The sequence below is a fragment of the Oncorhynchus nerka genome, linkage group LG25 (genome assembly GCF_034236695.1).
Source record: "Oncorhynchus nerka isolate Pitt River linkage group LG25, Oner_Uvic_2.0, whole genome shotgun sequence".
Classification (NCBI taxonomy): domain Eukaryota; kingdom Metazoa; phylum Chordata; class Actinopteri; order Salmoniformes; family Salmonidae; genus Oncorhynchus; species Oncorhynchus nerka.
In genome coordinates this window covers 43,057,711-43,071,953 of record NC_088420.1, presented here as the reverse complement: position 1 = coordinate 43,071,953, position 14,243 = coordinate 43,057,711, and the positions used below count along the sequence as shown (strand labels likewise).

At 43.1% G+C, this 14,243-nt stretch overlaps 1 protein-coding gene across 12 annotated transcripts in view; it reads right to left on the bottom strand.

Moving 5' to 3' along the window:
- The window catches only part of LOC115109527 (casein kinase I), a 58,332-nt gene that overhangs the window by 11,457 nt on the left and 32,632 nt on the right, over positions 1-14,243 (bottom strand). For 7 of the 12 annotated variants that reach the window (XM_029634501.2, XM_029634500.2, XM_029634503.2 and 4 more), the window contains 6 exons: positions 7,255-7,406; positions 6,838-7,072; positions 4,585-4,670; positions 4,150-4,234; positions 3,506-3,654; positions 3,044-3,151 (listed from right to left, as the gene is read on the bottom strand). In XM_029634501.2, coding sequence (XP_029490361.1) covers positions 3,044-3,151; positions 3,506-3,654; positions 4,150-4,234; positions 4,585-4,670; positions 6,838-7,072; positions 7,255-7,406 — 815 coding nt within the window. The remainder of the gene's footprint in view (positions 1-3,043; positions 3,152-3,505; positions 3,655-4,149; positions 4,235-4,584; positions 4,671-6,837; positions 7,073-7,254; positions 7,407-14,243) is intronic. The other 5 variants (XM_029634509.2, XM_029634502.2, XM_029634504.2 and 2 more) reach the window with 1 other exon arrangement.

Here is a 14,243-nt window from a genome sequence, read left to right as displayed (position 1 = left end):
AAAAGGCAAAAATAGCTTTAAAATTAGATACACAAATGTATTTAAAGCAAAACGTTTTTAGCCAGTTAAGAGAAACCCTGTATGCATGTTTGACATCATCTTTTTTAAATTTCCTTATTTTATAACCCTGGTTTCTTCTCTAAGAGACTTGCGTTGTTTCTTTGACCTGAATCCTGGCTATATTGATTGAAATGTCTGGACCAGGCAGGCTCTGCTTTGTCCCCCTGTAATTCTTTTATCACCGTTCCCTTGGACAGGACAGGTTGTACGTGACAGGACATTGAGGGATTAGCTGCTAATAGAGTTGTTGCAGGAGTTTTGGCAGGTGACTTACGCAGTCTGGGAGCTTTCAACTGGAAAACACTGTGTTCATTTCAGACTGGCTGGCATCTCCTGTCTCGCGGGGCTGAAGCCCTGGCTCAGTAAAATGACTCACCTAATGGGGTGATCTAGGTCGACCTCCTCAAAACCAAGGACGTTTCCTTTCTCTCCCCCTCTCATTCTCTTTCAAGTACACTCTGCCTTCTTCACCTTCCATCTCCTTCTGCTTTCTCCCTCCACCTAAATCCCCCCTCCATATCAATTCCTTCCCACCCTCCCTCTGTCTCTCCATCTCACAATCTCTGTCTGGCACATACTGTAGCACCAATGGTGGCACAGGTGGAGCACTGATTAGAGATTAGTCTGGGCCTCCTGGGCGCAACGCAGTCATAGGACAATCAAGTAGCACCACTCAAGCTGCAGCCAATCAGATTTGAGACAAGCTTCCCTGCCTGTCGGGAGCAAAGTTGGAGGACTTCCAGCGGAGAAATTCATTTTGCGGCTCTCCATGCCTCTCCGGTCGAACAGTCAGACAGAGGCGGATATGGACAAGGTATTTTGGTGCCAACATTTGAAATATCAGCTGAGACTACATGCTAGGATCCCTATTTTGACCTGAAAGCTAATTTGCGTCTGTATTTTTCCAAACGCAAATATGCAGAAAAATATAATTTTCACTTAAACAAGCCAAATAGGACAAACCCAAAACAAAAGATGATTGAAAGCAAGGCTTGAACTCCATGGAGCATAAGCAGAGGCATCAAGTTGGAACAAACTATATGGTCTACTACATGCACTAATTTAAATGATGGTGGATGTACTGTAGTGTAAACTATAAAAGCTTATTGAGATTAAATTTAGACAATCCCAAAACCATGTCATTCAACTCAATAGCATTGGCATGAACCTTTAACAGCTTTGCAGCTCACTCTAGGTCAATTATACAATTACACTCCCCTTTATTTGGACAGTATTGCTTTCTTGAACACCATATGCACTCCCATATTATTTGGACAGTGAAGCCTGAACTTTCAATTTGGATCTACACTACAGCATTATGGATTTGAGATCAAACGTTTGAGGCGACAGTACAGAATGTCCCCTTTTAAAAGTTAAAACAGATGTATGAAAATACCGTAAAATAAAGAAGGTGACATTGTGCTTGCTGCCTCATATTAAACATCTGATCTAAAATCCAAAATGCTTAGGTATAGAGCCAAAATGAAAGTTCAGGCTTCACTCTCCAAATAATATGGAGGGAGTGTACATGGTGTTCAAACAAGCAATGCTTATCGATTGTCAGTGTGTGGCTGACAAGGTTGTGCTAAATACGGCTGCTACAATCTAGAACCAAAACATTTGGTCATATTACTCCAGTGCTAGTGGCTTCCCGATAAGTCTAGGGCTGATTTGGAGATTGTACTGCTAACCTACAAAGCATTAAATGGACTTGCTCCTACCTATCTTGTCGATTTCATCCTGCCGTACATACCTACACGTACGCTACGGTCACAAGACATAGGCTTCCTTATTGTCCAGAGAATTTCTAAGCAAACAGCTGGAGGCAGGGCTTTCTCATATACAGCTACATTTTTATGGAATGGTCTGCTGATCCATGTGAGAGATGCAGACTCGGTTTCAACCTTTAAGTCTTTACTGAAGAGTCATCTCTTCAGTAGATCCTATGATTGCGTGTCGTCTGGCAAAGGGTTGCGAAGGTGAACGGAAAGGCACTGGAGTTAACAACCACCCTTGCGGTCCCTGCCTGGCCGGCTCGCCTCTCTCCACTGGGATTCTCTGCCGCTGACCCTATTATGGTGGCTAAGTCACTGGTTTGATCCCATCCTTACTGTTCTCTGGATCGTGTGGTGGGGGAGAACTTTGTGGGCTATACTTGGCCTTGTCTCAGTGTAGTAAGTTAGTGGTCTTTGATATCCCTTTAGCTGTGCTTTGGTAATGTAGGTGGGGTTATATCCTGCCTGGTTGGCCCTGTTCGGGGGTAAACTTTGGACGGGACCACATTGTTGTCCTCCCCGCCTCAGTATCTATGTTGCAATAGTCTATGTGCCGGGGGGCTTGGGTCAACCTGTCCCATCTGGTGTAATTCCCTTGTCTTATGTGGTGTTTTGTGTTATCTTAGGACACCCTCCCTCTCTGAGGACCTGAGCCTTTGAACCATGCCTCAAGACTACCTGGCCTGACGACTCCTGGCTGTCCCCGCCCATCCCACTTGGTCGTGATGCTGATCCAGTTTCTGAAGTTCTGCCTGCGGCTATGGACCCCTGACCTGTTCAACAGTTATGCTACCTTCTCCCGGACCTGCTGTTTCGCCCCTCTCACTTTATTCCTAGGTTCCTGCCTTTCTAGGTGAGTTTTTCCTAGTCACTGTGCTTTTACATCTGCATTGCTAGCTCTCTGGGGTTTTAGGCTCGGTTTCTGTATAAGCACTTTGTGACAACTGTCCATTTCAAATCTGTCAATTTTGGAATTGGATTCCATGTCCAATTCAACTGACAGGAATGGAAATGGAATTGAGTAAAACCATTAGGGTTGATGACATTATAGGAAACAAACTAAAATTGCAGTCATGAAGTGGCGCCAAAACAAATCTCATTATTTTCTATGAGGATTTGTTGACTTGAGTATATTTTCGTGAAATTATTGGCATTTTCAGATACAGGCAGAGCTGAAGTGAACTGCTATGTGAGACTACTGGGTTTACCTGGTTCCGTAGGGGTTGTTGCTGAGAGGGCCTGTCTCTGTTAGCGTGGCTCTCTCTCGTGATGGCAGACGCACCAGAGTCCACGTTGACAGACCCCACTGGAGTAGGCTGAGAGAGCGAGAGAGCCCATTGGAGAAGAAACAACAAAGTAAATATAACGTAGAGCGCGAGACAGCGAGAGAACGAGAGACAAAAAGGCTCAAGTGAAGAGCTGCCCAAGGAAAGCATGTTGTCTTCTTTCACTTGTGTTTTAAATGTCTATTGTACTTTTGATTTCACAGCTTTCCAGCTATGAACGGTACACAAATAAAGTTATTACTACACCAAGACATACGGGACTGAACAGTTAACAAGCTGCTGCTAATCAGCACATTTTCTCTAGTCTCTTTCAATAGCCTCAGTATGACTATTGTACCTGAGACTACACTTATGCTATTTAGCACGTGAACGCGAGCTACTCACAATCGCTCTGCCATCCCAGTCGTAGGTGTAGTCAAAAAGGTATCCTTTGCGCTCAAGCAGCTCGGTGAACAGAGTCCTCAAATACTCGTAGTCGGGCTTCTCGAAGAAGTCCAACCGCCGCACGTAGCGCAGGTACGTGGCCATCTCTTCTACAAGGGGTTGACACAGTCAGTCAACATGGTTCAGGCAAAACAAGAGCTCCATCTAGACACACAGTACCGGACAATAGACTGCACCAAGGCTGCATGGAGTTGCAGCACCTTACATAACGAAGTAGAATCATTTTTTGGTGGAACACAATTGAGCCATTCCAACAGATATACTTGAAAGACAAGGCCAATATCTTCTGAGAGAAGATCGAGGAGAAAAATGTGGTCACTGAGCAGTCAAAAGGTCAAGGAAACATTCGCAAACATTGTCTTGCAAGTGCATATTCTTCCAATCCCTCCCCGATGCGCCTTTCCTTCAAGAATCATCTTCTGCTCAATAAGCCCATTTCTCAGTAGAGCTCGCTCTTGTACGTTCTATTGCAATTATTTACTGCCATTTTACTACGTATGCTGTGCGGAGCGTGTTTTAGGAAATGTAACCATTTCACAAAGGCAGGCACTAGTGTCAAGGTCAGGAAGGAAGATTGGCAATACCTGGAAAGCTTTCACAGAGGACCTCGATGGGAGTGTTGCGCTTGGTGTCGCCAATCTTCTGGTATCGCTCCTTCAGGGTGTCAGCCTGTAGGTAGAAGGCACACTGAGTTCAACACACTTTTGCCATCTTATCTCCTTCCCTTCACACTAATGTTGAACTTCCTCAGCAGTCTTTCAATCTCTCTCTTTTTTGCTCGTCTGGTTCGTTTAGGCTACCATTCCCTCTACCACTCTTTGAATCACTAGTAGTAGTGCATCACACTCTCCTAATATCTGGGTTGTGATTATTAGAGTATATCGTAGTAAAATGCCAGGCAACAGAAAACAAAAATGAGCGTTTCCGAATTGGACAAATTCAGATAATGGATAGAAAAACAGATCGCACTTTGTGCCCAATGAAAACAACCCAGCTGATATCATGCCTAGCTCCCCTACCTTGAGTCCTTGCCACGGCAGACTCCCTCGTAGGAAATACATGAACATGTGGCCCAAGGCTTCCAGGTCATCCCGTCGACTTTGCTCTGAAACAAAAAGGGAGGGGTATCCGCTTTAAGCTGCGACCGACGTCTATCCCACCTACCACATCCTTGGGTATCCTTATGTAGGACTTTCAATGCGTTGAGCTCCAAAATGTGGAACAAAATAGAACATTTCTGAATTTGAATTACCTATGGCTTACAGACATGAAAGGCTATGTATGTACACATACACTACCTGTCAAAAGTTGAGGGTTTCTCGTTATTTTTACTATTTTCTACATTGTAGAATTATAGTGAAGACATCAAAACTATGAAATAACACACATGGAATCATGTAGTAACCAAAAAAAGTGTTAAATCATAATATATTTTATATTTGAGATTCTTCAAAGTAGCCACCCTTTGCCTTAATGACAGCTTTGCACACTTGGCATTCTCTCAACCAGCTTCATGAGGTGGAATGCATTTCAATTAACAGGTGTGCCTTGTTTAAAGTAAATTTGTGGAATTTCTTTGAGCCAATCAGTTGTGTTGTGAAGGTAGGTAGGGGGGTATACAGGATATAGTCCTATTTGGTAAAAGACCAAGTCCGTATTATGGCAAGAACAGTTCAAATAAGCAAAGAGAAAGGACAGTCCATCATTACGTTAAGACATGAAGGTCAGTCAAACCGGAAAATGTCAACAACTTTGAACGTTTCTACAAGTGCAGTCGCAAAAACCATCAAGCGCTATGATGAAACTGACCTCCACAGGAATGGAAGACCCAGAGGTACCTCTGCTGCAGAGGATAAGTTCATTAGAATTACCAGCCTCAGAAATTGCAGCGCAAATAAATGCTTCACAAAGTCCAAGTAACAGACATCTCAACATCAACTGTCCAGAGGAGACAGTGTGAATCAGGCCTTCATGGTCAAATTGCTGCAAAGAAACTACTATTAAATAATACCAATAAGAAGAATAGATTTTCTTGGGCCAAGAAGCACACGCAATGGACATTAGACCGGTGGAAAGTTGTCCTATGGTCTGGAGTCCAAATGGAATATTTTTGGTTCCAACCGTCATGTCTTTGTGAGATGCAATGTGGGTGAACAGATGATCTCTCAGCGGCAGATCGAAGTAGCAGCACCAAGTCTCTGGGTGGGATAAGTTGTCCATGGTGCTGTCATTCAAGGTCCTTTATTTACCCTGTTCGCAAGAGCATAGAAAAGGTTGCATTTTGGCTACTGCTCAGCTGGATGAAGCCAGCGGGGCACACAGGCAGTTTACAGACGCCATCGGCCACAGAGCTACCACAGATCTGACTTGCAGTGGTGTAAATGACGTCATCATTTCCTCAATCAAGGTTTGTACCGACAGATAAACAGCCTATCATTACAGGGCTCACCAACCATGCTCTTGGAGCACTACCGTCCTGTAGGGTTTCACTCCAACCCCAGTTGTAACTAACAACATTCATCTTATAAACCAGCTACTTATTAGAATCAGGTGCGCTAGATTAGGGTTGGAATGAAAACCTACAGGATGGTAGCTCTCCAGGAACAGGGTTGGAGATCACCGTTATAAAATATGCATAAAATGCATCCTCCAATAGCATCGTCTGCTTATGTCCACACATATTGTCTCAAGAAAATGTTATATTTTTAATACCCTCAAACACCAAGTTAGACATACCTATAGGCCATCATCACTGTCAATCATGAATGATAATTATTCACATTTTACGGGTGAAACTGCATCAGTGCACACATGTAGCCTACGGTTCTTCATTATTGGCCAGAGAGAAGACGGGGAAGAAACCACAATTAACCTAGGCTGCTGTAGCTTACATATTTATTTGGTTTGTAATTGTATCGTTTTTCATGGAATTTTTGTGGTGATTAAATATAATTTAGTTAGAATAGATCAGAATAAACGTGAGGTCCCTCAGGCTCCCCCAGCATTACTCACCTGCAAAGGCAGCTGCACTATTTCATCAATACACATTTTTTAATAGTGTCCCCCCCCCCCTTTCCCCTGTAGATTATTTTCTTTTGCAGCACCCCCAAACTACTTCCCATGGCCATGTGTAAACAGGACAGACTACAAAAAAATGGCAAAGTTCAGCCAATAAAATATGAGTAGCCTATACTGTATCCATGTAAGTACCACACATGGAAGTTGAGACAAGTTAAGTTGTCTGGTAGAGGGGAGAAGTACTGTAGCCCTACCTTTTCCCAAGTGGGTGTTGATAGACATGTAGCGGGCGGTCCCTGTGAGACTCTTGTGCTCCCTGTAAGGAATGTGTTTTTTGGTCTCGGGATCGATGTACTCTTTAGCCAGGCCAAAGTCAATGATGTGGATGATGTGCTCCTGCTTGTGCCCCTGCCGCCCGATGAGGAAGTTCTCTGGCTTCACGTCTCGGTAGATGAGGTTCTTGGAGTGGACGTACTCCATCCGTGAGAGCTGGGGAGCGTAGTGTGTGTGAGACGGTCAAACGCATGCACTCAAAAAAAGGTGTACACACAACTCCATGCACACCGAAAAACTGAATGGACATCCACACTGGGACATACAATCAGAACAGAGACATGGGCATAATTCCCCAAAACAAGCTTCTTTGTCATTTGGATGTAAACTTTACTTACCAGCTGAATAGCCATCATTAAGACTGTCTTGAGAGAGAAGGTCCTGTCACAGAGGTCAAAGAGGTCTTCTAGACTGGGGCCCAGCAGCTCTAACACCATGGCATTGTATTTCCCACACGGCCCAAAGTAGAAGACCTGAGGAAGACCCTCCGCTGAGATAGAGAGGGCGAGAGAGGGATGGATAGAGGGAGAGGAAAATAAAAAATATATAGAAAGAAGTCCATTTAAACTGAAATTGAAAAGACTTTCAGTAGAACAAATCATATGACAAACAATTTAGAGTTTGGATTATGCAGTGTACCATTAATTTCTTTCGAATATGCATGAGGGTGTGGCAGCGCAGCTCACATGCCAATTTAACGGCTCTACCGGTGAGACCACATACCTGGGTATTGTTTCATCATTAGCCTTTTTGGAACTAGTTTGTACTCCAGTCACATGCAGGACTTGAGACGAGCAGTAGTTATGCTGTACATAACACTTCACAAGTGGCATCTAAAGATGGCCCAAGCTGTTTGGTTGGGGTTTGTCATGAGTGTTGTTCTGAATTGTCTGTTGCAGCTGTTAGAAGCCATCTGCTGTACCCATCTCAGGAGAGAACAGAGAGGAATGGTGCCCAGAGGAACCTGGGCAAGCTAATAACGACGGCCATGAAACCCACAACTAGAACCGCCCCCATTCTCCAAAGCCAAGTAGCCATTAGTGCAAAACTACAACAGCGATGGGATTGGAAAAAATATCCAGAATTATCTCTGCTGTGTAACAACTCGAGGAGAATTGCTGCTAAAAAAAACGATTAAGAACAGAGGCAAGGATACATTTTGGGAATTTTCGAGTGGCTCAATCCGTTGGGATTGCAACCTGCTCCGTACTCCGCTCCAATAACATCCCCGGTGTGATGTTACTTGTACGAGCTGAGCTCAGCGAAAAAGTGAGCTTTTTCCCCTCTCAAAGAGTGCTCTGGACGAGTACGGCGGATGAATTTGTGCGTTTATCAACAGTATAGGTGTGAGAGAGTGGATTTCAGATATTTTCTCCAGACTGAGCATATTTTAGTCACAAATTGTTGTGTATAGGCATAATTTAAATTAAACGTAACTTAAGAGTGCTTCAGAGAATATCACTGAAATTCATAACGCCCTGAAAATGACTGATGCATTTTATTGGACGACAGAGGCTAACTATAGGAGGTTGAGAGCTCCAAAACGATCCAATAGCAAACTCCCATCTGTACAGCAAAATACCGTTATTCTGGAGTAGTGCAGAAGTATCCTAGACATTATTGGCGGCTCTGGGAATGATAGTTGCCCGGTGCATCAATGGGGTGAGAGTGTGCAGGAGAAAGACTGATGCCCAAGTTACCTTTTACAATGATCTGAACAATGGGGATTTCATTCCCAGCATCATAAACAAGACGAGAGAGACAGCATGGTGGAGTCGAAGAAGAGTTAATAATATTCCCCTTAGGCAAAAGAAAGAAGATGAGCCAAGGAAAAAAAATAGTTGTGTAAAGTGTGTGTCTATGACAAGAGGGGCCCAGACAAACCGCAGCGGAGTAGGTCAACAATTAGCCAACGTGTACAAGCTTGGTGGCTCACAAACAGAGTAATGTGACAGAGGTAAGTGAGCAAGCAGAATGTGGGAGTGGGCAGGTGTTTCCAAGCTTGACGGAGGGAGGGAGCGAGGGACGGAGGGCGCCAGAGAAATACGAAATCCTGAGAAAAGCCCAGTGGTCCTGAAGGCCCACTGTGTGTAATGTGAGAAATGACAATGTCGACGACAGCAAATGGCCACGTTCTCATGTCTTCCATATGGTGCCTAACTGTCGAGGCATTACAGGAGTTCCACTCTACAAGCTATTAACACAAATGTGATTTTACCTTACCCCTTCCGCTCCCTAAACCAATTCGTATTTGCACCATCTTTTTACCAAGTTTCGGAATGATGAAAATGGCAACTGGTCTCAGATCCCATTAGATTTAAGCAGAGGCGGGATAAAAGCCTGTTAATGCCATGAGAGTGCATCTTTTGAAATGCTTTGGGGAGAAATGAATTCAGTCACACAGGAGCAAATGTTGGCTTATCCTGAGACACGCAACCAATCAAACCATTAATCCACCCCCACACTCAAAGAACAGTCAGGCCTGAGTCACCTAGCTAGTCACCAATAATGGCAGTCTGTATGCATCTCATGTAATTTATACCTGAATAAAAACTCAATTTAGCTCTCCAGCAAAGGTAGGCACATAAAACATACTCCACACCCACACCGTTTCAAAAACGACAACACACCATGGATCAATGCATGTCAGAGATATGGAATCTCTCCTGGCTTGAGAGCATGTTCATGAGTTTGCGATGATTTCAACACCCTCATTTACGAGTTGTCCATTTTTTTTCTCTTCATTGTCTTTTGTTTGGAGTGCTCCGTGTGAGCAATGAGTGTGTGACTGGTTTCTCTGTCCTGATAACGTGTGTGACTGGTTTCTCTGTCCTGTTAACGTTGAAGGACCATGCCTGAGCACGCTTAGAAGTAGGCCTACCTCACCACATCCACCATTAATAAGCTGAGCTTCTCAGTCATTTTTTTCCTTAACCTCACATAGTAAGTCAACGAAGTCTGTTTATCATGATCTGATGACCCCATATACCCAGTGAAAACATTTTTTTTTAAAGAGCTGTCTGTCCCAAGCTCACTGGCACAGGAAACTCTGAGGGGCCAGGAATAGGCTAGTTGATACAATGTTACACTTCACTAGTGATTGCTCAAGTCAAGACAGACAGACTGGTGGAAAGAGAGATTGTGATTGAAAATGCAGGTTCTTTCATCAGGATATTTTCTATTATTTTTCTATATATTATGTACGGTTTATTAATGTGTCCATTATGGCTGAGGCTGGTGCTCTAGCATTCGTAGAATTTTAGTCAAATTTTTTACTTTATTGTTTAAATTCTGATCTTTAGGATTAATCATGTGACAAAGATAGAGGAATAAAAACATTATTGAATTGAAACTCTTCCACAAAAATGCACAAAATAAATATTCATAAATGACACGCAGGTAGGTAGAAATGTAAGGTTAAATTGTAAGCTTCCCCAAACTTGAAACTCATGAGCCACCTATGGTCTTTACTATAACACCCAATTATATCATTCGGAAGTTGTTCCACACACAGGAGGTCTTGTGAAGAAAAGAAAACGCCCACTGACAAATCATTCACTAGCCCTAATTTAGCTCTCCCCAACACTAGTCTCCATTTTCGACTTCTTCTCCCCCACTGACGAGGGAGGCTAGACGAGAGGGAGAACTGGGTCCAAAATCGGTTTTCTCCAGCAGGTGGCAAAAATACAAATTGTAATGGCTTGACCGTCAAATTTGGATAACAAGATTTTTTTAATGGATTATTTGCTATGTGTGGCTTATTTGATCTAATAGAAGTTTCGTAATGATTAGGTTGAGTGTACTGATATAAGTAGGACACGTGACATCCGCGCAACTTTGAGAAAAAAAACACTTTGTATATCTGAGTTGTGCCTGGTCATCTGCTAAACTCTGTGTCAAACCGGTTAAGTCCTCTCAGCCATGATCATACCCAGATGGCATGGTGGTTGGCACACCATGGACCCTTTCCACTTACTACTCATTCATCTCATAAAGAAAGGCCTTTGAGCTGAGCCAATGTACTGTGCAGGGCATCTGGTGTCACACACACACACACCATTGTGACGGTCTGTAGTGACGGGTACATTTTCAGAATTGTTTTGGAACATGGACCACATCAAAACATCAAACACAAGACAAGTCATTAAAAGTGCCTTGGGTCGTGCATGTGAGGCTGTACTACCTCACATGCTGACATTTATGCAACTCCGCCCATTCTTTCCCCTCAGCCAATCAAATTCAAATTGCAGATGGAGGGACAGCAAGAAAAAGCACATTGTATCCAAAAACACAAATAAAATACTATTTGCAAAGACTATTTCAAATGTATACAGGCTGATATACACTGTGTGTACAAAACATTAGGAACAACTTCCTAATATTGAGTTGCACCCTCCCTTTGCCCTCAGAACAGCCTCAATTCATCGGAGCATAGACTGGCACATGATTCCCACAGTTGTTTCAAGTTGGCTGGATGTTCTTTGGGTGGTGGACCAGTCTTGGTTCACACAGGAAACTGTTCATCGTGGAAAAACCCAGCAGCGATACAGTTCTTGACACACTAAAACCAGTGCACCTGACACCTACTCCGTTTAAAAGGCATTTAAATATTTTGCCTTGCCATTCACCCTCTGAACGACACATACACAATCCATGTCTCAATTGTCTCAAGGCTTAAAAGTCTTCAAAACCTGTCTTCCCCCTTTATCTGCACTGATTGAAGTGGATTGAACAGAACACATCAAATAAGGAATCACAGCCTTCACCTGGTCAGTCTGTCATGTAATGTTTTCTACACTCAGTGTCGATTAGCTAGCTGCTTTGCTGGTTATACATTTTCAAATGAGCTAATTTAGCTTGCTAGCTAGCTGCATATGGCTGCTATTTGGATGTTTTTTCATCTAACTAGATGATGCAGCAAGAACAGCTACAACGGTTAAACTTCTTAGCTACCTATTTTCTCTGAAGCAATGTTCTAATCGCAAGCTGCAATTTACCAGGCTGGTTAGATAGTAGGGTTGGGCGGTAATCCAGACTTTCACATCTTCATACCATCCTTCTCTCATGCCGGGATTTGCAGTATTACCGGCTTAGTACACAAGAGGGTGCCAAAAACGCAAAAGGAAAGCCCATTGGGCTCCATTACCAGAATGTTAACCAAATTAGCACAACAGCGATCTTCCATGGAATCTGCTAGCTAAATATGCTAACGAGTGCAAAGACAGGCAATCCTGCAGATAAAGGTATACATGTATAATGTAGGAGCTATCGAATGTAATTTTTGGTGAGTTTGAACATTCACAAGCAAACGTGAACGAGAGACATTGTGCAAATGAACAGTGCTGGCTCTGGAGGAGCATGTGTACAAGCTGTCTCTGTGTGGAGTCTGGAGTCCATAGAGCAACGGGCCTGTCTGCTCTGCTCGGAGAAGACGGGGGAGGAGCAGAGAGCAGATGGGCCGAGAACGGAGAGGAGAAAAAAACCGCAAGGAAATCAAAAGATAGCAGTGGCATCTGTACAGATAACTCATCCAAAGGGTTTTGTAAAACTGCTTCTTATTGTAATTTCTGCTCGGGATCACACTAATTTAGAGCTTCAATTGCATTTCTCCACTCCACCATCATTAGACAGCGCTCTAATTTATGTGTAACTACGTTTCTCTGGTAAAAATGCTAGATTAACTTGAAGAAAAACATTAGGATATGTAGCTGACTACATTCTACGATGAACATAAATATGATGGCCATGCATTAGGTTTAGCAAAATAAATACCTTGATTTTTCATTAGAAGCTCATTTAGCCTACTCGTGTGGCTGTCAGTCAAATAGCATTGCACTTCTGTTGTCATCTGATGAAAAATAAGCTATTTTCTGCCGAATGTGTAGCATTAATGTATTCCCTGAAGGTAAACTAAAGTTGCTGATCACTCTATTGAAGTAAAAAACAACACTTGACTTGCAATATAAAATGCGACCCCTGTCAATACCCAGCTGGACTCACCTGCTTTCTCCAGGTTTCTCCAGTTGTGCTATTTACAAACAAACACGTGGTTGGCTCAACTTTTCTGGGGAACTACTGTAAGCTTCAATGTAAAATAATGTGACAGGTGAAAAGAAGAACGTGATCTACTTTATCTAACATATTGCACAAGTCGACTGCAGGTATTTACTTAAGTACACATGACAAGCTGAATTGGTCCACCCACACAGACAGCGTTGTGAAGAAGGCGCAGTAGCGCCTCTTCAATCTCAGGAGGCTGAAGAAATTCGGCTTGTCACCAAAAGCACTCAAACTTCTACAGATGCACAATCGAGAGCATCCTGTCGGGCTGTATCACAGCCTGGTACGGCCTACTGCTCTGCCCACAACCGTAAGGCTCTCCAGAGGGTAGTGAGGTCTGCACAACGCATCACCGGGGGCAAACTACCTGCCCTCCAGGACACCTACACCACCCGATGTCACAGGAAGGCCATAAAGATCATCAAGGACAACAACCACCCGAGCCACTGCCTGTTCACCCCGCTATCATCCAGAAGGCGAGGTCAGTACAGGTGCATCAAAGCTGGGACCGAGAGACTGAAAAACAGCTTCTATCTCAAGGCCATCAGACTGTTAAACAGCCACCACTAACATTGAGTGGCTGCTGCCAACACACTGACTCAACTCCAGCCACTTTAATAATGGGAATTGATGTGAAATATATCACTAGCCACTTTAAACAATGCTACTTAATATAAATGTTTACATACCCTACATTACTCATCTCATATGCATATGTACTGTACTTACTCATCTACTGCATCTTTATGTAATACATGTATCACTAGCCACTTTAAACTATGCCACTTTATGTTTATATACCCTACATTACTCATCTCATATGTATATACTGTACTCGATACCATCTACTGCATCTTGCCTATGCCGTTCTGTACCATCTTCATATATCTTTATGTACATATTCTTTATCCCTTTACACTTGTGTGTAAAAGGTAGTAGTTTTGGAAATGTTAGATTACTCGTTGGTTATTACTGCATTGTCGGAACTAGAAGCACAAGCATTTCTCTACACTTGCATTAACATCTGCTAACCATGTGTATGTGACAAATAAATTCAATTTGATTTAAGTAGCTACAAATATTAATATCAAAGAACTGGTTTCAATAGTAGTCACGGTATTGAAAAACCAATCCGTGGCTATTTCTAAATACCATATATGGTATACACCCCAAGCCTATTTGATAGGTAATTGCATTTAATTAACACAATGCAGGCTCCTCCCAGGCTGGTCAGTCTACTTAGAGACCTTATCAAGGCTGGTGGGCC